Genomic DNA, 24,360 nt, shown 5'->3' on the forward strand with positions numbered 1-24,360 from the left:
ACTACTACTACTAATATTGTTACTGCTACTACTAATACTATTGTTACTACTAATATTATTACTGCTACTACTAATACTATTGTTACTACTACTACTAATATTGTTACTGCTACTACTAATACTATTGTTACTACTACTACTAATATTATTACTGCTACTACTAATACTATTGTTACTACTACTACTAATATTGTTACTGCTACTGCTAATACTATTGTTACTACTACTACTAATATTGTTACTGCTAATACTATTGTTACTACTACTACTAATATTGTTACTGCTACTGCTAATACTATTGTTACTACTACTACTAATATTGTTACTGCTAATACTATTGTTACTACTACTACTAATATTGTTACTACTAATACTATTGTTACTACTACTACTAATATTGTTACTGCTACTGCTAATACTATTGTTACTACTACTACTACTAATATTATTACTGCTACTACTACTGTTACTACTATTACTAATATTATTACTGCTACTACTAATACTATTGTTACTACTACTACTAATATTGTTACTGCTAATACTATTGTTACTACTACTACTAATATTGTTACTGCTACTGCTAATACTATTGTTACTACTACTACTAATATTATTACTGCTACTACTAATACTATTGTTACTACTACTACTACTAATATTATTACTGTTACTACTAATACTATTGTTACTACTACTACTAATATTGTTACTGCTACTACTAATAGTATTGTTACTACTACTACTAATATTGTTACTGCTACTGCTAATACTATTGTTACTACTACTACTAATATTGTTACTGCTACTGCTAATACTATTGTTACTACTACTACTAATATTGTTACTGCTAATACTATTGTTACTACTACTACTAATATTGTTACTGCTACTGCTAATACTATTGTTACTACTACTAGTAATATTGTTACTGCTACTACTAATACTATTGTTACTGCTACTACTAATACTACTTCTCCTTCTACTCCTTTTTAATGATTGCAACGCAAAACAAAAATGTCCCTCTTTCAGTACGTTTTCAGTTTAGAGCCTAATGAACACGGCCCTGGTGTCTTTCTTGGGTGTCGATAATACAACCTTTCTATCAAACCAAAGGACAAAAGGTTGAGTTGCTGGATGTATGAAAAACGCTGGTGGTGTTACCAACCAAGCCTTTCTATGTGACCCGGGTCACAGCACCATTGTACCAGAGAGTACATTATATTCTTCCCTGCCCAGAGCACCAATTTCTGCACAACAACACACCATTCAAATACAACCATCTTAACCAATAGAGTCTGTGAACTACAGTTGGCTTTAAATCACAGAGAAGGTGAAGGTCACTGATAAGTCCAGCCAACATGCTACGGGTGGGTTTCACAACCACTAGACGACCATAATGCTGACTCCACACTGTTGTAAATATGACGTAACAGTTGGTATATAAACTGATGTATTCAATTGGTCAAATTGATATCTTGCTCATAGCGAACGGCAGCCATTTTGTAACAGTGGCTCTTTATCTCCTATTTGACACAGATCAAAAGTTTAGAGCCGTTGATCCTCATGGCTCACAGTGTGCTACTGCACTGCACTGCCGGGCCTCTCGGGCCACTATGGAACGTAAGCACTGTGGACACACTGTATGTGCATCTGTATGTTTTGTGTGTGTCTCTGTGTGTGTGTGCGTGCGTCTGTGTTTGTTGTGGCGTCTGTGTGTATATAGCAATCTGTAAATGTGTGTGTGCGCTCGAGCGCAAGATTGTGTGATTGAGTGTATGAGCGTGTGTGTATGCATTTTTATGAGAGAGACCATTCCTTCGCCTAACACTGCGTGTCTATGTCCATGGCTGTGTGTGGGCACTGGCTTGGCATTGACCCCTCTGTAACCCCTGACCCGTGACTTCTCAGCAACGTGATTGGTGGTTCTGGGATGGCTCTGCAGTGCATGTGCTGTGGTTGCTGTGGTTGGTTCGGTGGTTGAAAAGCTAGCAGCTTGCACCATCGTGTTGGTCTCCTTCATGTATTCCCACTACAACAAAACACAGCATGGTTACCAACATCCCAGTTGGGTCAGAATATACTCTAGGAATTCAATAAAATGGTTGTACAAATCCATGTATTTCCAGTGCTCAGAGTTTTATAAGGAATAAGCTGTCTTTTTTTTTGGTTTGGTTTGTTGTCCATCTTTATTGCTATGAAAAGATATGATGATATATTTTCTTAACTGATAGAAAACCCATGGTCATGGTCATCATGATGTGTTCATGGAAAGAGCTTCTTTATCTCTCTGTGTCATATTGTACACCTGTCAGTGGCTCTTTGTACCATGATGACAGAGTAGGAATCCACTCTGACGGTCTCCTCGTTGTGCTTTTAGGGGAACCGTTCAGTGTCCTCAACAGCCGATAAACACAGAGCAACACTATTTGAAAATGTCTTTGTTTTCTGGTTCCAAGGTGGTTGGAAGTCAGTCATTGAAAGAAGCGACGAAACCTGTCAAAATAGCTGAGAGTGACGTTGATGTAAGTATGAGCAGTTTTCCACATTACACACACTCACACTCTCTCTCTCTGTACCTCTCACTCTCTCTTTCTCTTTCTTTCTCTTTCTTTCTTTCTCTCTTTCTCTTTCTCTCTCTCTTTCTCTTTCTCTCTCTCTTTCTCTTTCTTTCTCTCTTTCTCTCTCTCTTTCTCTCTCTTTCTCTCTCTCTTTCTCTCTCTGTTTCTCTCTCTGTTTCTCTCTCTCTCTTTCTCTCTTTGTCTCTCTCTCTCTCTTTCTCTCTCTCTTTCTCTCTCTCTTTCTCTCTTTCTCTCTCTCCTCTCTCTCTCACTCACCCACCCGTAACCCTCAATAACATTTTCCACTGTTCTCGCAAAAGGACATTGAGTTTTGGCTTTAGGGACATTGAGTTTTTGTTTTAGATGAGATGAGGAGACACTGACTACCATAGATCCTTAGAGAGAGCAGTCTAGATAAGATGAGGAGGGACTACCATAGACCCTTAGAGAGCAGTCGAGATGAGATGAGGAGGGACTACCATAGACCCTTAGAGAGAGCAGTCTAGATGAGATGAGGAAGGACTACCATAGACCCTTAGAGAGAGCAGTCTAGATGAGATGAGGAAGGACTACCATAGACCCTTAGAGAGCAGTCTACTGTAAATGAGATGAGGAGGGACTACCATAGACCCTTAGAGAGAGCAGTCTAGATGAGATGAGGAAGGACTACCATAGACCCTTAGAGAGAGCAGTCTAGATGAGATGAGGAAGGACTACCATAGACCCTTAGAGAGCAGTCTACTGTAAATGAGATGAGGAGGGACTACCATAGACCCTTAGAGAGAGCAGTCTAGATGAGATGAGGAGGGACTACCATAGACCCTTAGAGAGAGCAGTCTACTGTAAATGAGATGAGGAGGGACTACCATAGACCCTTAGAGAGAGCAGTCTAGATGAGATGAGGAGGGACTACCATAGACCCTTAGAGAGCAGTCTAGATGAGATGAGGAGGGACTACCATAGACCCTTAGAGAGAGCAGTCTAGATGAGATGAGGAGGGACTACCATAGACCCTTAGAGAGCAGTCTAGATGAGATGAGGAAGGACTACCATAGACCCTTAGAGAGAGCAGTCTAGATGAGATGAGGAGGGACTACCATAGACCCTTAGAGAGAGCAGTCTAGATGAGATGAGGAGGGACTACCATAGACCCTTAGAGAGAGCGGTCTACTGTAAATGAGATGAGGAGGGACTACCATAGACCCTTAGAGAGAGCAGTCTAGATGAGATGAGGAGGGACTACCATAGACCCTTAGAGAGAGCAGTCTACTGTAAATGAGATGAGGAGGGACTACCATAGACCCTTAGAGAGAGCAGTCTAGATGAGATGAGGAGGGACTACCATAGACCCTTAGAGAGAGCAGTCTAGATGAGATGAGGAGGGACTACCATAGACCCTTAGAGAGAGCAGTCTAGATGAGATGAGGAGGGACTACCATAGACCCTTAGAGAGAGCAGTCTACTGTAAATGAGATGAGGAGGGACTACCATAGACCCTTAGAGAGAGCAGTCTAGATGAGATGAGGAGGGACTACCATAGACCCTTAGAGAGAGCAGTCTAGATGAGATGAGGAGGGACTACCATAGACCCTTAGAGAGCAGTCTAGATGAGATGAGGAGGGACTACCATAGACCCTTAGAGAGAGCAGTCTAGATGAGATGAGGAGGGACTACCATAGACCCTTAGAGAGCAGTCTAGATGAGATGAGGAAGGACTACCATAGACCCTTAGAGAGAGCAGTCTAGATGAGATGAGGAGGGACTACCATAGACCCTTAGAGAGAGCGGTCTACTGTAAATGAGATGAGGAGGGACTACCATAGACCCTTAGAGAGAGCAGTCTAGATGAGATGAGGAGGGACTACCATAGACCCTTAGAGAGAGCAGTCTACTGTAAATGAGATGAGGAGGGACTACCATAGACCCTTAGAGAGAGCAGTCTAGATGAGATGAGGAGGGACTACCATAGACCCTTAGAGAGAGCAGTCTACTGTAAATGAGATGAGGAGGGACTACCATAGACCCTTAGAGAGAGCAGTCTAGATGAGATGAGGAGGGACTACCATAGACCCTTAGAGAGAGCAGTCTAGATGAGATGAGGAGGGACTACCATAGACCCTTAGAGAGAGCAGTCTAGATGAGATGAGGAGGGACTACCATAGACCCTTAGAGAGAGCAGTCTACTGTAAATGAGATGAGGAGGGACTACCATAGACCCTTAGAGAGAGCAGTCTAGATGAGATGAGGAGGGACTACCATAGACCCTTAGAGAGAGCAGTCTAGATGAGATGAGGAGGGACTACCATAGACCCTTAGAGAGAGCAGTCTACTGTAAATGAGATGAGGAGGGACTACCATAGACCCTTAGAGAGAGCAGTCAAGATGAGATGAGGAGGGACTACCATAGACCCTTAGAGAGAGCAGTCAAGATGAGATGAGGAGGGACTACCATAGACCCTTAGAGAGAGCAGTCTAGATGAGATGAGGAGGGACTACCATAGACCCTTAGAGAGAGCGGTCTACTGTAAATGAGATGAGGAGAGGACTACCATAGACCCTTAGAGAGAGCAGTCTAGATGAGATGAGGAGGGACTACCATAGACCCTTAGAGAGAGCGGTCTACTGTAAATGAGATGAGGAGGGACTACCATAAACCCTTAGAGAGAGCAGTCTAGATGAGATGAGGAGGGACTACCATAGACCCTTAGAGAGAGCAGTCTAGATGAGATGAGGAGGGACTACCATAAACCCTTAGAGAGAGCAGTCTAGATGAGATGAGGAGGGACTACCATAGACCCTTAGAGAGAGCAGTCTAGATGAGATGAGGAAGGACTACCATAGACCCTTAGAGAGAGCAGTCTACTGTAAATGAGATGAGGAGGGACTACCATAGACCCTTAGAGAGAGCAGTCTAGATGAGATGAGGAGGGACTACCATAGACCCTTAGAGAGAGCAGTCTAGATGAGATGAGGAGGGACTACCATAAACCCTTAGAGAGAGCAGTCTAGATGAGATGAGGAGGGACTACCATAGACCCTTAGAGAGCAGTCTAGATGAGATGAGGAGGGACTACCATAGACCCTTAGAGAGAGCAGTCTACTGTAAATGAGATGAGGAGGGACTACCATAGACCCTTAGAGAGAGCAGTCTAGATGAGATGAGGAGGGACTACCATAGACCCTTAGAGAGAGCAGTCTAGATGAGATGAGGAGGGACTACCATAGACCCTTAGAGAGAGCAGTCTAGATGAGATGAGGAGGGACTACCATAGACCCTTAGAGAGCAGTCTAGATGAGATGAGGAGGGACTACCATAAACCCTTAGAGAGAGCAGTCTACTGTAAATGAGATGAGGAGGGACTACCATAGACCCTTAGAGAGCAGTCTAGATGAGATGAGGAAGGACTACCATAGACCCTTAGAGAGAGCAGTCTAGATGAGATGAGGAGGGACTACCATAGACCCTTAGAGAGAGCAGTCTAGATGAGATGAGGAGGGACTACCATAGACCCTTAGAGAGAGCGGTCTACTGTAAATGAGATGAGGAGGGACTACCATAGACCCTTAGAGAGAGCAGTCTAGATGAGATGAGGAGGGACTACCATAGACCCTTAGAGAGAGCAGTCTACTGTAAATGAGATGAGGAGGGACTACCATAGACCCTTAGAGAGAGCAGTCTAGATGAGATGAGGAGGGACTACCATAGACCCTTAGAGAGAGCAGTCTAGATGAGATGAGGAGGGACTACCATAGACCCTTAGAGAGAGCAGTCTAGATGAGATGAGGAGGGACTACCATAGACCCTTAGAGAGAGCAGTCTACTGTAAATGAGATGAGGAGGGACTACCATAGACCCTTAGAGAGAGCAGTCTAGATGAGATGAGGAGGGACTACCATAGACCCTTAGAGAGAGCAGTCTAGATGAGATGAGGAGGGACTACCATAGACCCTTAGAGAGCAGTCTAGATGAGATGAGGAGGGACTACCATAGACCCTTAGAGAGAGCAGTCTAGATGAGATGAGGAGGGACTACCATAGACCCTTAGAGAGCAGTCTAGATGAGATGAGGAAGGACTACCATAGACCCTTAGAGAGAGCAGTCTAGATGAGATGAGGAGGGACTACCATAGACCCTTAGAGAGAGCGGTCTACTGTAAATGAGATGAGGAGGGACTACCATAGACCCTTAGAGAGAGCAGTCTAGATGAGATGAGGAGGGACTACCATAGACCCTTAGAGAGAGCAGTCTACTGTAAATGAGATGAGGAGGGACTACCATAGACCCTTAGAGAGAGCAGTCTAGATGAGATGAGGAGGGACTACCATAGACCCTTAGAGAGAGCAGTCTACTGTAAATGAGATGAGGAGGGACTACCATAGACCCTTAGAGAGAGCAGTCTAGATGAGATGAGGAGGGACTACCATAGACCCTTAGAGAGAGCAGTCTAGATGAGATGAGGAGGGACTACCATAGACCCTTAGAGAGAGCAGTCTAGATGAGATGAGGAGGGACTACCATAGACCCTTAGAGAGAGCAGTCTACTGTAAATGAGATGAGGAGGGACTACCATAGACCCTTAGAGAGAGCAGTCTAGATGAGATGAGGAGGGACTACCATAGACCCTTAGAGAGAGCAGTCTAGATGAGATGAGGAGGGACTACCATAGACCCTTAGAGAGAGCAGTCTACTGTAAATGAGATGAGGAGGGACTACCATAGACCCTTAGAGAGAGCAGTCAAGATGAGATGAGGAGGGACTACCATAGACCCTTAGAGAGAGCAGTCAAGATGAGATGAGGAGGGACTACCATAGACCCTTAGAGAGAGCAGTCTAGATGAGATGAGGAGGGACTACCATAGACCCTTAGAGAGAGCGGTCTACTGTAAATGAGATGAGGAGGGACTACCATAGACCCTTAGAGAGAGCAGTCTAGATGAGATGAGGAGGGACTACCATAGACCCTTAGAGAGAGCGGTCTACTGTAAATGAGATGAGGAGGGACTACCATAAACCCTTAGAGAGAGCAGTCTAGATGAGATGAGGAGGGACTACCATAGACCCTTAGAGAGAGCAGTCTAGATGAGATGAGGAGGGACTACCATAAACCCTTAGAGAGAGCAGTCTAGATGAGATGAGGAGGGACTACCATAGACCCTTAGAGAGAGCAGTCTAGATGAGATGAGGAAGGACTACCATAGACCCTTAGAGAGAGCAGTCTACTGTAAATGAGATGAGGAGGGACTACCATAGACCCTTAGAGAGAGCAGTCTAGATGAGATGAGGAGGGACTACCATAGACCCTTAGAGAGAGCAGTCTACTGTAAATGAGATGAGGAGGGACTACCATAGACCCTTAGAGAGAGCAGTCTAGATGAGATGAGGAGGGACTACCATAGACCCTTAGAGAGAGCAGTCTAGATGAGATGAGGAGGGACTACCATAGACCCTTAGAGAGAGCAGTCTAGATGAGATGAGGAGGGACTACCATAGACCCTTAGAGAGCAGTCTAGATGAGATGAGGAGGGACTACCATAAACCCTTAGAGAGAGCAGTCTACTGTAAATGAGATGAGGAGGGACTACCATAGACCCTTAGAGAGAGCAGTCTAGATGAGATGAGGAGGGACTACCATAGACCCTTAGAGAGAGCAGTCTAGATGAGATGAGGAGGGACTACCATAGACCCTTAGAGAGCAGTCTAGATGAGATGAGGAGGGACTACCATAGACCCTTAGAGAGAGCAGTCTACTGTAAATGAGATGAGGAGGGACTACCATAGACCCTTAGAGAGAGCAGTCAAGATGAGATGAGGAGGGACTACCATAGACCCTTAGAGAGAGCAGTCAAGATGAGATGAGGAGGGACTACCATAGACCCTTAGAGAGAGCAGTCTAGATGAGATGAGGAGGGACTACCATAGACCCTTAGAGAGAGCGGTCTACTGTAAATGAGATGAGGAGGGACTACCATAGACCCTTAGAGAGAGCAGTCTAGATGAGATGAGGAGGGACTACCATAGACCCTTAGAGAGAGCGGTCTACTGTAAATGAGATGAGGAGGGACTACCATAAACCCTTAGAGAGAGCAGTCTAGATGAGATGAGGAGGGACTACCATAGACCCTTAGAGAGAGCAGTCTAGATGAGATGAGGAGGGACTACCATAAACCCTTAGAGAGAGCAGTCTAGATGAGATGAGGAGGGACTACCATAGACCCTTAGAGAGAGCAGTCTAGATGAGATGAGGAAGGACTACCATAGACCCTTAGAGAGAGCAGTCTACTGTAAATGAGATGAGGAGGGACTACCATAGACCCTTAGAGAGAGCAGTCTAGATGAGATGAGGAGGGACTACCATAGACCCTTAGAGAGAGCAGTCTACTGTAAATGAGATGAGGAGGGACTACCATAGACCCTTAGAGAGAGCAGTCTAGATGAGATGAGGAGGGACTACCATAGACCCTTAGAGAGAGCAGTCTAGATGAGATGAGGAGGGACTACCATAGACCCTTAGAGAGCAGTCTAGATGAGATGAGGAGGGACTACCATAAACCCTTAGAGAGAGCAGTCTACTGTAAATGAGATGAGGAGGGACTACCATAGACCCTTAGAGAGAGCAGTCTAGATGAGATGAGGAGGGACTACCATAGACCCTTAGAGAGAGCAGTCTAGATGAGATGAGGAGGGACTACCATAGACCCTTAGAGAGCAGTCTAGATGAGATGAGGAGGGACTACCATAGACCCTTAGAGAGAGCAGTCTAGATGAGATGAGGAGGGACTACCATAGACCCTTAGAGAGCAGTCTAGATGAGATGAGGAGGGACTACCATAGACCCTTAGAGAGAGCAGTCTACTGTAAATGAGATGAGGAGGGACTACCATAGACCCTTAGAGAGAGCAGTCTAGATGAGATGAGGAGGGACTACCATAGACCCTTAGAGAGAGCAGTCTAGATGAGATGAGGAGGGACTACCATAGACCCTTAGAGAGAGCGGTCTACTGTAAATGAGATGAGGAGGGACTACCATAGACCCTTAGAGAGAGCAGTCTAGATGAGATGAGGAGGGACTACCATAGACCCTTAGAGAGAGCGGTCTACTGTAAATGAGATGAGGAGGGACTACCATAGACCCTTAGAGAGAGCGGTCTACTGTAAATGAGATGAGGAAGGACTACCATAGACCCTTAGAGAGAGCAGTCTAGATGAGATGAGGAGGGACTACCATAGACCCTTAGAGAGAGCAGTCTAGATGAGATGAGGAGGGACTACCATAGACCCTTAGAGAGAGCAGTCTACTGTAAATGAGATGAGGAGGGACTACCATAGACCCTTAGAGAGAGCAGTCTAGATGAGATGAGGAGGGACTACCATAGACCCTTAGAGAGCAGTCTAGATGAGATGAGGAGGGACTACCATAAACCCTTAGAGAGAGCAGTCTACTGTAAATGAGATGAGGAGGGACTACCATAGACCCTTAGAGAGAGCAGTCTAGATGAGATGAGGAGGGACTACCATAGACCCTTAGAGAGAGCAGTCTAGATGAGATGAGGAGGGACTACCATAGACCCTTAGAGAGCAGTCTAGATGAGATGAGGAGGGACTACCATAGACCCTTAGAGAGAGCAGTCTAGATGAGATGAGGAGGGACTACCATAGACCCTTAGAGAGCAGTCTAGATGAGATGAGGAGGGACTACCATAGACCCTTAGAGAGAGCAGTCTACTGTAAATGAGATGAGGAGGGACTACCATAGACCCTTAGAGAGAGCAGTCTAGATGAGATGAGGAGGGACTACCATAGACCCTTAGAGAGAGCAGTCTAGATGAGATGAGGAAGGACTACCATAGACCCTTAGAGAGAGCAGTCTACTGTAAATGAGATGAGGAGGGACTACCATAGACCCTTAGAGAGAGCGGTCTACTGTAAATGAGATGAGGAGGGACTACCATAGACCCTTAGAGAGAGCAGTCTAGATGAGATGAGGAGGGACTACCATAGACCCATAGAGACAGCAGTCTAGATGAGATGAGGAGGGACTACCATAGACCCTTAGAGAGAGCAGTCTAGATGAGATGAGGAGGGACTACCATAGACCCTTAGAGAGAGCAGTCTAGATGAGATGAGGAGGGACTACCATAGACCCTTAGAGAGAGCAGTCTAGATGAGATGAGGAGGGACTACCATAGACCCTTAGAGAGAGCAGTCTAGATGAGATGAGGAGGGACTACCATAAACCCTTAGAGAGAGCAGTCTAGATGAGATGAGGAGGGACTACCATAGACCCTTAGAGAGCAGTCTAGATGAGATGAGATGAGGAGGGACTACCATAGACCCTTAGAGAGAGCAGTCAAGATGAGATGAGGAGGGACTACCATAGACCCTTAGAGAGAGCAGTCTAGATGAGATGAGGAGGGACTACCATAGACCCTTAGAGAGAGCAGTCTAGATGAGATGAGGAGGGACTACCATAGACCCTTAGAGAGAGCAGTCTAGATGAGATGAGGAGGGACTACCATAGACCCTTAGAGAGAGCAGTCTAGATGAGATGAGGAGGGACTACCATAGACCCTTAGAGAGAGCAGTCTAGATGAGATGAGGAGGGACTACCATAGACCCTTAGAGAGAGCAGTCTAGATGAGATGAGGAGGGACTACCATAAACCCTTAGAGAGAGCAGTCTAGATGAGATGAGGAGGGACTACCATAGACCCTTAGAGAGAGCAGTCTAGATGAGATGAGGAGGGACTACCATAGACCCTTAGAGAGCAGTCTAGATGAGGAGGGACTACCATAGACCCTTAGAGAGAGCAGTCTAGATGAGATGAGGAGGGACTACCATAGACCCTTAGAGAGAGCAGTCTAGATGAGATGAGGAGGGACTACCATAGACCCTTAGAGAGCAGTCTAGATGAGATGAGGAGGGACTACCATAGACCCTTAGAGAGAGCAGTCTAGATGAGATGAGGAGGGACTACCATAGACCCTTAGAGAGAGCAGTCTAGATGAGATGAGATGAGGAGGGACTACCATAGACCCTTAGAGAGAGCAGTCAAGATGAGATGAGGAGGGACTACCATAGACCCTTAGAGAGAGCAGTTTAGATGAGATGAGGAGGGACTACCATAGACCCTTAGAGAGAGCAGTCTAGATGAGATGAGGAGGGACTACCATAGACCCTTAGAGAGAGCAGTCTAGATGAGATGAGATGAGGAGGGACTACCATAGACCCTTAGAGAGAGCAGTCTAGATGAGATGAGGAGGGACTACCATAGACCCTTAGAGAGAGCAGTCTAGATGAGATGAGGAGGGACTACCATAGACCCTTAGAGAGAGCAGTCTAGATGAGATGAGGAGGGACTACCATAGACCCTTAGAGAGAGCAGTCTAGATGAGATGAGGAGGGACTACCATAGACCCTTAGAGAGAGCAGTCTAGATGAGATGAGGAGGGACTACCATAGACCCTTAGAGAGAGCGGTCTAGATGAGATGAGGAAGGACTACCATAGACCCTTAGAGAGAGCAGTTTAGATAAGATAAGGGGGGACTACCATAGACCCTTAGAGAGAGCAGTCTAGATAAGATAAGGGGGGACTACCATAGACCCTTAGAGAGAGCAGTTTAGATAAGATAAGGGGGGACTATCATGAATATTCCATGGCATCAATACAGCAATCTTACTGCAAACAAAAAAATGATGTATTCAACAGAATGGCAAATTGAGATGAAACACTATAACATATGTTTGGGTCTGCGACAGAAACCATGCATCCTAATATAGCAATTTTCTCTCGTTTCCAAACTACAAATAATTATTATGCTACATCTTTATGCAAGGACTTTAATAAGATTGAATACGAGTAGTTCAGGCGGAGCGCTGTGTTTGATCTTACTGCCCTCGTGAGATGACAGTCGTTTGATACATTGAGAGGGGAAGATGAGTTGAACCTTCGTCATGACGTTTGGGTTTCTTAGCGTGAATCCCACATGGTACTCTATTCCCTATATAGTGCACTACTTTCACCGTGGCCCTATGGTAGCGCACTATATAAGGATTAGGGTGCGATTTGGGACCACACTCTTAATCAGGGATTAATTAAGAGGGCTCAGAGGTTCTTGGAAATGTTGACAGAAGGGTCACGTGGGATGTGGCGTATTTACGTAATGGATTCACTCTGCATAATTATCAGCTAATGAGACAGGAGAGAAGGATGTGCGTACGTACGCGCGCTCACACACACACACACACACACACATTCATATGCAAGCAGTTTAAATGTGAGAGTGGGGGTGAGATGAATACACAGAGGATAATGACACACACTCTTCACCTGGGTGATGTGATAGGTGTTATAGGAAAGATTGAGAGCCGCTGTGGACAGTAACGGCCCTTTCTCCCTGGCCTACAGGTGAAACTCAGTGGGTTATGTGAGCAGGACAAGAACCTGAAGGAACTGGAGGTCCAGATCAGCTCTCTGAAGAACAATAAGGTACTGACACTTCGTCTCTATAATCTCATACAGTAAGTCTCACAGCGTTGGGGTCCATTTTCATTTGTAATCAGCCATTATAGGAAGTCAATGTCCATTCAATGTTTGAGTTGTTAAAAAATATCCTCGTGGATGATATTTCAGGTTAAAGGATATTCTTTTGTATGGTTTTTCTTCCACTTTGACAGAAATACTCGCATTGTGTGAGTTTCCCGTACTGAGTTGAAATGGAATTTACCTCGACCCTGCTGTCTCTGATATTGACCTCTAACCCCTGACCCATCAGGACAAGCTGGAGTCGGTTCTGGACCTGTCCCGCCAACAGATGGAGCAGTACAGAGACCGGCCGGCCCACCTGGAAAAGATAGCCTACCAGCAGAGACTCCTACAGGAGGACGTGGTGCACATCAGGGCCCAGATCTCCAGAGTGTCCACGGTAAGATTATCAAACCCCTGTGAGTGTGTGTGGGACACTCAGAGGAGGCTGGTGGGAGGAGCTATAGGAGTGCGGCTCATTGTAATGACTGGAATGGAGTTAATAGAACAGAGTCAAACGGAGATTCATGTGTTTGATACTATTCCATATATTCCATTCCAGCCATTACAATGACCTGTCCTCCTTTAGCTCCTCCCACCAGCCTCCTCTTATGTGCATGGGTGTGTACCCTGATTCACACTATAAGTCCTGGCCTGGTTACGTATCCACCATAGTTACTGGCACCGTGCTGGAAACGACAATATGAAAAGAAACTATCTGAGCCAGCACCGTACGGTTCGGATCAGCCCAACATGGTGAATCGGGCATCTTCGTGTGTGTGTGTGTTAAGTACATGCAGATCCTAGTGTATGGTCTTCTGTGTCGTTCAGACTGACACATTCCACGTTATGTGTTCATGAAAACTCTTACCTCGCTGCCTTATGTTTTGTGTAGGAGATGTCCCGGGCCTGGGAGGAGTACAGCAGGCTAGAGAGCTCAGTGGAACAGCTGAGGACCGCGCTGCAGACCACCATGAACTACAGCACCACCTCTCAGGTCAGAATGGGTACTGCACCTCAACATCACAGCTCAGTGCGCACACAGTGTTGTTATTCACTGTCTTGAAGAGTGTTCGGGGGATGGGTGTATCTACTGTGGAAATACTGTTGTGTTTTAAAGCACAGTAGCAACCGGCTAAATCGTGTGTTTGAAATTCTAGCGGGAGAAATCTGAGATAAAGCGGGAGCTGTGGAGAATGGAAGACGTGATGGCAGGGCTGAGCGCCAGCAAAGCCAACTACAAGATCACCATCAACTCAGTACAGAACCCAGGTGGGAGAATTATCAACTGCCCAGAGACTTCCGTCAACTCTGTTTTACTATATTGAATTCAAATATAACGACTTTATTCGTCCCCTTGGGGGAATTCCTAACTACAATACACTATATGGGAGACAAACAACCATAGTAGCTTTCCATACCAAATAGCCAAATCTAGTCTCCATATACCATGTGCTTCTGTTACAAAAACAGCGATACCTTCATATTCTAACACTTACCATGACAGACAGAAAAGCACAGAGGTCAGTCATAAGTTCATTCTTGGCCTGTGTGTGTATATGAATGTGAATACGGATGCACTCTTATTCATTTGCTTGTGCATTTTTTTTTCAGAGAGGAAACTAGTGCCTTCGGTGTTGGACCCTGCAGTGCCTTCCCAGTGCCCTACACCCCCGCTAGGGGAGGTTAGGCCCCCTCCTCTCAGCTCCTACATACTGCCTCACAACCCTGTGCCAAAGTGGGTGAGTGGAAGTTCAGTTTGTAAATCTGGGTTTACTGGGGGATTAGAACCTGTACAATGACCAACTTAGTGGCCTTGTGCTTAGAGTGTCCGCCCTGAGATTGGAAGGTTTTGAGTTCAATCCCTGGCCGAGACTGTAACAATGGGACCTGATGCGTCTCCGCTTGGCCTTCAGTATTAAGGAGATGGATTGGGGGTAAGACCCTGCTACGGACTAGCGTCCTGTCCAGGGGGTATACTTGTACATTATGTTAGAGTTGTTGATCAACAGCATTGTAGCTACTCCACAATACTAACCTCATTAATAGAGTAGAACGAAGGAAGCCTGTAAAGAATGCAAATATTCCTAAACATGCAACAAGACACTAAAGTAATACTGCAAAAAATGTGGCAAAGCAATTCACTTTTTGTTCTGAATATAAAGTGTTATGTTTGGCGTAAATCCGATACAACACATTACTAAGTACCACACTCCATATTTTCAAGCATAGTGGTGGCTGCATCATGTAATGTGTATGTTTTCTTCTATCACAGCCATTAAACTCTGTAGTTTTAAAGTCACCATGGGTTTCCTTCCTCTCCGGCAACTGAGTTAAGAAGGACGCCTGTAACTTTGTAGTGACTGGGTGTATTGACACACCATCCAAAGTGTCATTAAGAACTTCACGCTGCTCAAAGGAATATTCAATGTCTGTTTTTTTTCTGGTGCCCTTTGCAAGGCATTGGAAAACCTCCCTTGCCTTATTGGTTAAATCTGTGTTTGAAATTCACAGCTCGACTGAGGGACATTACAGATAATTGTATGTGTGGGGTACAGAGATAAGTTAGTCATTAAAAAATCATGTTAAACTATTATTGCACGCAGTGAGTCCATGCAACTTATTATGTTACTTGTTAAGCAAATGTTTACTCCTGAACTTATTTAGGCTTGCCATAACGAAGGTGTTGAATACATATTGGCTCAAGACATTTCAACTTTTCATTTTTTATTAGTTTGTAAAACATAGCTCACCGTTATGGGGTATTGTGTGTAAGCCAGTGACAAAAACATCTCAATTTAACCCATTTTCTATTCAGGCTGTAACACAACAAATTGTGGAAAAAGTCGAGGAGTGTGAATACTTTCTGAAGGCGCTGTAAATGAAACAGTCATCTGAATATGAAACTAGATAGACCTGAGTTAGTAAAATACATGAAACAGTGAATATGAATATGAAACTAGATAGCACTGAGATAGTAGAATGACTCCCTCCTAATCAGTGGTGGTGTCTGAAAGCATTACTAGCTAACAAATCTTTGATTCCTTCCTTCCTTGATTCTTCAGTTTCTCCCCTCCCTCTCAATGCTCATTGGAGCAGAGGCTCCAAGCTTCCTGCCCGCAGGCCTCTACCTCCAATGAACTTTGTGGTACTTTCCAATAAGGTAGAATCTCAATTGTATTTCCTTGATTTCTCACATCCTCTCTCCTCAAAACCCATTGGATGAGAAAGTCAGTGGTTCCTCCCCTCTCATCCCCTCTCATCTAACGGTTTTGAAGAGATGAGGAGAAAGGATGCGAGGAATCAAGGAAATGCAATTGAAATTCTTGCTAAGTTCTAATTGTGACTGACTTCCTGTATGGGTGTGGCTCTGGTACAGGCAGAAGATGAGGCTCCTCCCAGGCCGCCCCTGCCCCGCCTTTACGACTATGAAGACCCGCCCCCCACCATCCCACCCCTCCCCAAAGAGGCAGCAGCGGTCGTAAGACACACGTCGGTTCGAGGGCTCAAACGTCAGTCAGACGAGCGGAAGAGAGACCGTGAGGTCGGAGGGTGTGTCAACGGAGACAGTAAGGTCAGGACAAGCCATTATTTAAATGTATTTAATTAAGTCATTTACTTTTTAGGTCATTCATTTTTAAGACTAGACTTTTTTTGTACTTCTAAGGTGTATGCTGCAGATAAAAACAGTTCTTCAGCGGGTGCCGTTTCTGAAGTGGAACAGTCAATTGCGGCACTGTATCAAATCACTGCTGTTTTCAGCTGTCACCATCGAAGCCAGTTTCACGAGACAATAATATTGTCATGGCTAAGTGACTATCATACTGTCACACAGCCATTCTATTCCAAACAGCTGTCCTCTTTCCTCTTCTATCGTGCACTAATCTCTATGCATCTGAGAGAACTGAATAGCCAATATGGTGGAAATTAGTTGCCAACACACCTTTCCTGAAGGAGAGGGAATGAGGGTTGAGGAAAAGGTGACAATGTTTTGAAATGAAATGCATCCTTTACCTCACTGAGAGGTACCGGTTAATTTAAAAGGGTTGGGCCAGTAACTGAAAGTTTTCCGGTTCAAATCCCTGAGCAGACTAGGTGAAAAATCTGTTGATGTGCCCTTGAGCAAGGCACTTAATCACAATTGCTCCTGTATGTCTGGATAAGAGCATCTGCTAAATGATTAAAATGTAAAAATGAGAGTATGTCTGTTATGGTGACCATATTACTGCTACACCAGCAGTCACAAGTCATGACCACAGTTAAAAACCATGTGAACGTTGAGTCATGGTAACTAGGCTTCTCCAAAAAATGCATTTGAAAAATCAAATCAAAAACTTCATGAGAGCCCTGGCATTGAGTTTGAGCGGAATAGGATCACCTGTTGCCCACCGAGAGCCAGCTCCTCATAGCTGGTTGATGCATGGAATGAAATAAGTGTTCTTATATGCCCATTATGCACAACATTTCCATATGCTATGCAATTGCGTGAGATAACAGAGTTTTGATGGCCTCTATTAAAAAGAGGAGGATCCCATTAGCTTTCTATAGGCTGGGCCTACTATATTTATTTCTCAACTTTCCTATATTAAGCACATTGCGTCGCAACCGGAGTAGCTTACCTGGCTGGCATGAAAAAGAACCGCAGGAAAAACGTCCTCCAGTCGCTATGCAAGTGCATATAGATGCCGTCTTTTCCTGCCCCTGTTCCAACAGCTGCATGATAATGTTCCAGTCTATATTGAAACTAATGTCACACATATATTATTTAGTATGTGTAAAGACAACATTAAATTGATGATAGTCTGATGGGTGAGAATATTATGACTTGTGAATGATGCCAGCGTGTTCAGTCTAATTCCTCGATCACACCGATTGGTGTCTTTGCATTGTGGTATAACAGAAGTACATTAGTCTCCAATGGAACGCTGCGTTTGCCTTGCAGCATTGCGTTGCAGAAGTAGTTGCAGTGCGTTCTGTGTGGTGTATACGCTGGATTTATTCAACGTATGCATCAAACTGTATGTGTAGACGGCTTGACAGTAACGGTAGCAGAAGGTGAATGTTGAACTTTTGTTGCACACATCCAAATGATAATGCGTACTACTTTTGCACAACACACTATCTGTGTGATCAAGGCGTAAGGCAAGATACAGTGCATGCATTTTGTGACTTTTTCATATCATAATCACCAGCATCATGAAGCCTAGCACATGGGCCTATATGTTTTGATAAGGTTTGTATCACAGCAAAAGTGGCCAAATACCTCTAAGCCTAGTCTATAGGCCCAAGACCCCTGGAGCAGGGTTGGAGAGCCCATAGCTTACAGAGCCGAGTGAAACAAGAACCCTGGAACAGGGTTGGAGAGCCCATAGCTTACAGAGCCTAGTGTAACAAGACCCCTGGAACAGGGTTGGAGAGCCCATAGCCTACAGAGCCTAGTGTAACAAGACCCCTGGAACAGGGTTGGAGAGCCCATAGCCTAGTGTAACAAAACCCATGGAACAGGGGTGGAGAGCCCATAGACTACAGAGCCTAGTGAAACAAGACCCCTGGAACAGGGTAGGAGAGCTCTGAGCCTAGTGTAACAAGACCCCTGGAACAGGGTTGGAGAGCCCATAGCCTACAGAGCCTAGTGAAACAAGACCCCTGGAACAGGGTTGGAGAGCCCATAGCCTACAGAGCCTAGTGTAACAAGACCCCTGGAACAGGGTTGGAGAGCTCTGAGCCTAGTGTAACAAGACCCCTGGAACAGGGTTGGAGAGCCCATAGCCTAGTGTAACAAGACCCATGGGACAGGGTTGGAGAGCCCAGAGCCTACAGAGCCTGGTGAAACAAGACCCCTGGAACAGGGTTGGAGAGCCCAGAGCCTAGTGTAACAAGACCCCTGGAACAGGGTTGGAGAGCCCATAGCCTAGTGTAACAAGACCCATGGAACAGGGTTGGAGAGCCCAGAGCCTACAGAGCCTAGTGAAACAAGACCCCTGGAACAGGGTTGGAGAGCCCAGAGCCTAGTGAAACAAGACCCCTGGAACAGGGTTGGAGAGCCCAGAGCCTACAGAGCCTAGTGAAACAAGACCCCTGGAACAGGGTTGGAGAGCCCAGAGCCTACAGAGCCTAGTGAAACAAGACCCCTGGAACAGGGTTGGAGAGCCCAGAGCCTAGTGAAACAAGACCCCTGGAACAGGGTTGGAGAGCCCATAGCTTACAGAGCCTAGTGAAACAAGACCCCTAGAACAGGGTTTGAGAGCCCAGAGCCTACAGAGCCTAGTGAAACAAGACCCCTGGAACAGGGTAGGAGAGCTCTGAGCCTAGTGTAACAAGACCCCTGGAACAGGGTTGGAGAGCCCAGAGCCTAGTGTAACAAGACCCATGGAACAGGGTTGGAGAGCCCATAGCCTACAGAGCCTAGTGAAACAAGACCCCTGGAACAGGGTTGGAGAGCCCATAGCTTATAGAGCCTAGTGTAACAACACCCCTGGAACAGGGTAGAAGAGTTCTGAGCCTAGTGTAACAAGACCCCTGGAACAGGGTTGGAGAGCCCATAGCCTACAGAGCCTAGTGAAACAAGACCTCTGGAACAGGGTTGGATAGCCAGAGCCTAGTGAAACAAGACCCCTGGAACAGGGTTGGAGAGCCCAGAGCCTACAGAGCCTAGTGAAACAAGACCCCTGGAACAGGGTTGGAGAGCCCAGAGCCTACAGAGCCTAGTGAAACAAGACCCCTGGAACAGGGTTGGAGAGCCCAGAGCCTAGTTAAACAAGACCCCTGGGACAGGGTTGGAGAGCCCAGAGCCTAGTGAAACAAGACCCCTGGGACAGGGTTGGAGAGCCCAGAGCCTAGTTAAACAAGACCCCTGGAACAGGGTTGGAGAGCCCAGAGCCTAGTGAAACAAGACCCCTGAACAGGGTTGGAGAGCCCATAGCCTACAGAGCCTAGTGAAACAAGACCCCTGGAACAGGGTTGGAGAGCCCAGAGCTTACAGAGCCTAGTGTAACCAGACCCCTGGAACAGGGTTGGAGAGCTCTGAGCCTAGTGTAACAAGACCCCTGGAACAGCTTTGGAGAGCCCATAGCCTACAGAGCCTAGTGTAACAAGACCTCTGGAACAGGGTTGGAGAGCCCATAGCCTACAGAGCCTAGTGAAACAAGACCCCTGGAACAGGGTTGGAGAACCCAGTGAAACAAGACCCCTGGAACAGGGTTGGAGAGCCCACAGCCTAGTGAAACAAGACCCCTGGAACAGGGTTGGAGAGCCCAGAGCCTAGTGAAACAAGACCCCTGGAACAGGGTTGGAGAGCCCAGAGCCTAGTGAAACAAGACCCCTGGAACAGGGTTGGAGAGCCCAGAGCTTAGTGAAACAAGACCCATGGAACAGGGTTGGACAGCCCAGAGCCTAGTGAAACAAGACCCATGGAACAGGGTTGGACAGCCCAGAGCCTAGTGAAACAAGACCCATGGAACAGGGTTGGAGAGCCCAGAGCCTAGTGAAACAAGACCCATGGAACAGGGTTGGACAGCCCAGAGCCTAGTGAAACAAGACCCATGGAACAGGGTTGGAGAGCCCAGAGCCTAGTGAAACAAGACCCATGGAACAGGGTTGGACAGCCCAGAGCCTAGTGAAACAAGACCCATGGAACAGGGTTGGAGAGCCCAGAGCCTAGTGAAACAAGACCCATGGAACAGGGTTGGACAGCCCAGAGCCTAGTGAAACTGTCATTGCTCAATCGCCTGTGAAAACAGAGTTTTGACTGGCCACTATTTAAAAGAGGATCCCAGCTTTCTCATGCTGCTATATTTATTCTTCACAGTAAGCACATTAATCCGCTTTACAACCAGTGTAGCCTACCTGGCATTTTAAAAACCTGTTCAATTTTGGGGGGTGGGCCATTATAAATCTGAATGCCAGGTACAATTGAGAATAGTCTGATGGGTGAGAATGTTATCAAGTGCTTGTCAAACTGTGAAGGAGAGACGGATGAAGTCTGAATGAGAGCTGGATGAAGTGTGTAGCATGCATAAGAAACAGAGCAGAACGCATGCCTTTCATGGGACATCATTAGTTGCATCATGCAGCCTTACAATGTATTAGAAATCACAACATATAGCCTAAGGTTTGTGTCACAAAAAAAATATCCTTTCTACATTCAGCTATGTTCAATTGTATTCTTCTTACTATAAATGAATATAAAATAATGCCACAGGAATTCTAAGCAGATCGTATCTGCTAAATGAACTAATGTAGCCCACAGCCATTTGGCATAGCCTCATCAGGGCCTAACATAAGGATGACTCAGAATATGCTATTCTGTTCTTCTGAAATTGACTTCATTTTCTTCATATCACAATGTTTATTTTGACCTGCTTTAAAAACAATCATAGGCCAGGGGTTTCCATTTCCAAACTGTGGGAGCGCAAGTTGTTTTGTTGTTGTTGAAGGCTTTAAACTTACTCTTGAAAGTTGTAATTGTAGAATGCACCAGGTGGGTAGTAAGTGCATCATCAGTGCATCATCAGTGCATCATCAGTGCATCATCAGTGCATCATCAGTGCATCATCAGTGCATCATCAGTGCATCATCAGTTCCTCTTGTCATGTCAGTCATTACAAACCTTAGAGAGATATTTACAACTGATCAGACATGTCCAGATCAACTTGCCCACGTCACGTTTTTTTAGCCCATAGATATTGTTGTAAATTTTGTCACCAAATATCACATGAATACACATTAGACATGGTAAAATGTGTAGAAATCCAGGAAATAAACTTTAAACCTACAACATATTCTATCCACCAAGAAGAGGGGTGTGAACGGTTTGTCACGAACAATACTAGTGCCCATAGAAATAGATGTGGGGTGTGTGCAACGCACATGGGGCCCGCGGGATGTTCCTCAATGCTGGAAACGGGGCCCCGAGTGAAAAGGTTTGGGAACCCCTGGTGTAGGCGATATTAAATGGATTTATTACACTTATTACTTAGAACTTACATGTTCCAAAGGTCAGGATCAGTGGCTTGTAGATTATGTCTGGAAGCCCAGAGATGCTAAATGTGTTTATGTTCATTAACGGTCAATTACGGTGAGACCGGCAGTTATTTGAATGACAGTTACCAGCTGACAAAATGTCTTGACCACCACAGCCCTAATTAAGAGCCATATGTATTGTATTGAGTATTAAGTTGACTCAAACCTCACTGATCGAGTGTGACGTCTGCAGTGTGATTGTTGCGTTAATCTCTGTTGCGGTCGTTTCAGGTGGAGCTGCGGTCGTACCTCAGTGAACCAGAGCTGCCGGGGATGGGCCGGAGCAGCATAGGGTCGGAGGGGGGCTACCAGACCCTCCCAAACAAAGGTATCATCAGCTAGCCTGGAATCCAGACCTGGTTGAGGCTTGCATTCCACTCCTTGCCACTTTGTGTATTTTCAGGGCAGCGGTGCTGTGTCAGAGTGGGTTTCCTCCCAAGCATACTGTGACAGTGTTTCCTGTTTCCTGTCCGTCCCAGGTCTGTCAGGCTCATCATCGCAGCTGAACCAGTCCAGTAATATCTCCTCCTACGTGACCCTAAGGAGAGGAGTGGCTGGCTCAGCAGGGAGGGTGAGTCACCACACAAAGGTTGCATTCCAAAAGTAGTGCACTATGTAGGGAATAGGCTCTGGTCAAAAGTAGTGCACTATGTAGGGAATAGGCTCTGGTCAAAAGTAGTGCACTGTGTAGGGAATAGGCTCTGGTCAAAAGTAATGCACTTTTTAGGGAATAGGCTCTGGTCAGAAGTAGTGCACTATTTAGGGAATAGGCTCTGGTCAAGAATAGTGCAGTATGTAGGGAATGGGCTCTGGTCAAAAGTAGTGCACCACACAGGGGATGGAACGAGATATGAGTTACATCCCAAATGGCAACATATTCTCTATATTGGACTAGTAACCGGAAGGTTGCAAGTTCAAATCCCCGAGCCGACAAGGTACAAATCTGTCGTTCTGTCCCTGAACAGGCAGTTAACCCACTGTTCCTAGGCCGTCATTGAAAATAAGAATTTGTTCTTAACTGACTTAATTAAATAAAGGTAAAAAAAAAATGTGCACTATATATATATATATATATATATATATATATAGTGCACAACTTTTGACACAACTCTCTGGTCCAAATGTACATTCTTTAATGTATGTTTCAAACTCATTCCACAGAGGGCCGAGTGTCTGCAGTTTTTCACTCCACCCTTGTACTTGATTGATGAATTAAGGTCGCTAATTAGTAAGGAACTCCCCTCTCCTGGTTCTCTAGGTCTTAATTGAAAGGAAAAAATTGAATGAGTTTGACACCCCTGCTTTAATGTTTCCTTGTAACCATATTTATCCTGTGTAAATGCAAGCTTTTTCTTTTGGTGCTGAAATCTGTAGTTTTTGATAAATGTTTATTAATGGGGAAGGAGGAGCCCGTTATTGCACAGCTATGGATTCCAAATCCAACTGACATCTTTAACAATCAGGACAAGCACAAGTACACAGTAAGCATTTAAGAATGGATATTTATAAAAGTAGTGAGTGGTATTGCACGCTAGAAGTCGTAACTTCCTACACCATTGGAAAACAGTGGATTACAGGGCACAGTTAGACAGACGTCACATAAAATGCTTATTTTATCAAAAACTACAGATTTCAGCACCAAAAAAAAGGTCACATTTTCACAGGACAAACATACACTACATGACCAAAAGTATGTGGACACATGTTCGTCGAACATCTCATTCAACAATCATGGGCATTAATATGGAGTTGGTCCCCCCTTTGCTGCTATAACAGCCTCCACTCTTCTGTGAAGACTTTCCATCAGATGTTGAAACATTGCTGCGGGCAGTTTCTTCCATTCATCCACAAGAGCATTTGTGAAGTCGGGCACTAATGTTGGGCGATTAGGCCTGGCTCGCTCTGTGTTTCAAATATATTTATAAAGCCCTTTTTACATCAGCAGATGTCACAAAGTGCTATACAGAAACCCAGTTAAGTTTGTCTACTTTGCCAATGAAGTAATCATTAAAATAATTGGAACTTGGTAGTGAGTGTTGCATCCGAGGACAGACAATTTCTACATGCTTCAGCACTCGGCGGTCCCACCACTTTGCAACTGAGCCGTTGTTGCTCATAGACGTTCCCACTTCACAATAACAGCACTTACAGTTGGACAGGGTCAGCTCTGGCAGGGCAGAAATTTGACGAACTGACTTGTTGGAAAGGTGCCGTCCTGTGATAGTGCCACGTTGAAAGTCACTGAGCTCTTCAG

At 45.4% G+C, this 24,360-nt stretch overlaps 1 protein-coding gene across 4 annotated transcripts in view; it reads left to right on the forward strand.

Annotated features, from left to right (window-relative positions):
- Nucleotides 1-24,360, forward strand: part of LOC135556661 (pleckstrin homology domain-containing family A member 7-like) — a 189,324-nt gene that overhangs the window by 152,181 nt on the left and 12,783 nt on the right. For 3 of the 4 annotated variants that reach the window (XM_064990034.1, XM_064990036.1, XM_064990038.1), the window contains 10 exons: nt 1,540-1,623; nt 2,460-2,525; nt 12,969-13,049; nt 13,336-13,485; nt 13,981-14,082; nt 14,246-14,357; nt 14,700-14,827; nt 16,465-16,659; nt 22,338-22,434; nt 22,586-22,677. In XM_064990034.1, the coding sequence (XP_064846106.1) occupies nt 1,540-1,623; nt 2,460-2,525; nt 12,969-13,049; nt 13,336-13,485; nt 13,981-14,082; nt 14,246-14,357; nt 14,700-14,827; nt 16,465-16,659; nt 22,338-22,434; nt 22,586-22,677 (1,107 nt within the window). The remainder of the gene's footprint in view (nt 1-1,539; nt 1,624-2,459; nt 2,526-12,968; nt 13,050-13,335; nt 13,486-13,980; nt 14,083-14,245; nt 14,358-14,699; nt 14,828-16,464; nt 16,660-22,337; nt 22,435-22,585; nt 22,678-24,360) is intronic. The other variant, XM_064990037.1, reaches the window with a different exon arrangement.

Source organism: Oncorhynchus masou, chromosome 15 (genome assembly GCF_036934945.1).
Source record: "Oncorhynchus masou masou isolate Uvic2021 chromosome 15, UVic_Omas_1.1, whole genome shotgun sequence".
Lineage (NCBI taxonomy): Eukaryota > Metazoa > Chordata > Actinopteri > Salmoniformes > Salmonidae > Oncorhynchus > Oncorhynchus masou.